This window comes from Phytophthora parasitica, assembly GCF_000247585.1.
Source record: "Phytophthora parasitica INRA-310 unplaced genomic scaffold supercont2.12, whole genome shotgun sequence".
Classification (NCBI taxonomy): Eukaryota; Oomycota; class Peronosporomycetes; order Peronosporales; family Peronosporaceae; genus Phytophthora; species Phytophthora nicotianae.
The window spans coordinates 1075663-1077257 of NW_008648998.1; the positions used below are offsets into that span (position 1 = coordinate 1075663).

The 1595-nt window shown below is 43.2% G+C and overlaps 1 protein-coding gene across 1 annotated transcript in view; it reads left to right on the forward strand.

The window, feature by feature from the left end:
• PPTG_22172 (hypothetical protein) overlaps positions 1 to 343 on the forward strand; it is a gene marked incomplete at both ends in the record, with an annotated part of 1797 nt that extends 1454 nt beyond the window's left edge. Inside the window, one exon of the mRNA XM_008902066.1 lies at positions 12 to 343. Coding sequence (XP_008900314.1) covers positions 12 to 343 — 332 coding nt within the window. The remainder of the gene's footprint in view (positions 1 to 11) is intronic.
• Between the last annotated feature and the right edge of the window lie 1252 nt (positions 344 to 1595).

Consider the following 1595-nt stretch of genomic DNA (forward strand, 5'->3'; position numbering starts at 1 on the left):
TGAGGATCCAGCGCTAACTACTTGGATCTCGTACGTCAACAAGCTGAACAAGCACAAGGAAACTCCGGAAAAGTTTGCAGTTATCTCGGAATTGGAGGAGCACTTTCAACGCATGGATTTGGCGCGAATGCTGTACGATGCAAAACGTGAAGCTAAGACCCGAGATGTGAAGCAATTGGTCTCCGACTTGCAAGACGAACAATTCGAGAAATGGATGGCTGAAGATTTGAATCCTATAATTATCGATGTTTTAGTAGAAAGCACTGATCGGAACCACCCGAGTAACTTGGGCGTCACTCTCGATTACCACAACTTCGTCAGCGCTAGAACTAAGTCAGAGTAGATCTTTAGCAGCACTAAACACTAGTATAACGGTGCTACGAATGAATTTAGTTCTTCTTGGAAATGCTTACGTTTGAATACATTACTGAAGTACTGAATATAAACAAGTTAATTGCAAGCAAAAATTTGAGTATTTCCGGTCTATATTGCGTTTGGTCAGGGTTTCTTACTATGTCTAATGGCTTTCACAACCCAAATGATTGAGTGGGTTTTATCTCATTTATTTGGCACTGCACCTCAGCGTTATCCTTCCTGCGCCATCGACGGTGGTTGTAGTAGTCGATGAGATCGAACTACCAGCAAACGGTACGCACAGTGTAGGCGGGTGGGCCGGTTCTCTTACCGCTTGCTGTTTTCCTTGATGGTGAAGATCTTGGGATAGGACATGACTAGATTCCCAAAGCGCAAAGTCCAGGGGTGCAGAAAAATGTTGGAGATGGAAACGGAGACCAGTTGATTTTTGCGAGCCTTCACGCGTTTTCGTTCGTTTATCAGTAGCTGGAAGTGGGCAAGAAACACTGTGTGAGAGTATGCAGAACGAAAAAGCCTCAATTTAATACTGTTACGTAACTTCTTTTATCTGCTTAGTGCAGGTCCTAGTAGCTGCAATTTCGTAGTCTTTGCAAATTGGGGTTGGCAGTAGAACGGTGAAGAATTTCTGAGTTCCAAGCGGATACGACTTCGGAAACATAGCGACGTTGTTTTGATTTGGTAGAAGTCTCTTGTTGTAAGACAGCCCTCTTTCGTGGCGATAATACAAAATGTTTGCTGTATGACAAACGAAAGACACTCGGCTGCTTCTACCTTTATAAAAGCTGCATAACGAAAAGCAAGCGAAACTGTCTTGTAGCACTGTGTCAGAGCGGTGGTTCTCGCTTTATCATGTTATTATTGGATATACTATTAATACATGGTAGGATCAAGTACAGAGGACACTGCCAATTGGTTTTTCTACTATCCAGCAGGTCGCAAAAGGCAGCTTGGGCACGATGTGCAGCGGAGTTAGCACTCGATCCTTTTCTCTTTGGAACTGAAACTACAAAACGCACTAACAAGAAGCTATAAAGCCATGCTTTAGTGGTGATGATGTGTAAGACAAAAAATGGATGTTTTGACTAAAAATCGTCGTGCGATTCCGGCGGAAAAAAAGGGCTTAGTTAACCGAAGAACGTGCTAGGTGTAGTTGATCCTTTCATAACAACCTGTTTTGGAAGGAACAACTTTAACGCGTATGGTAGCCGTTAGCGAACGTT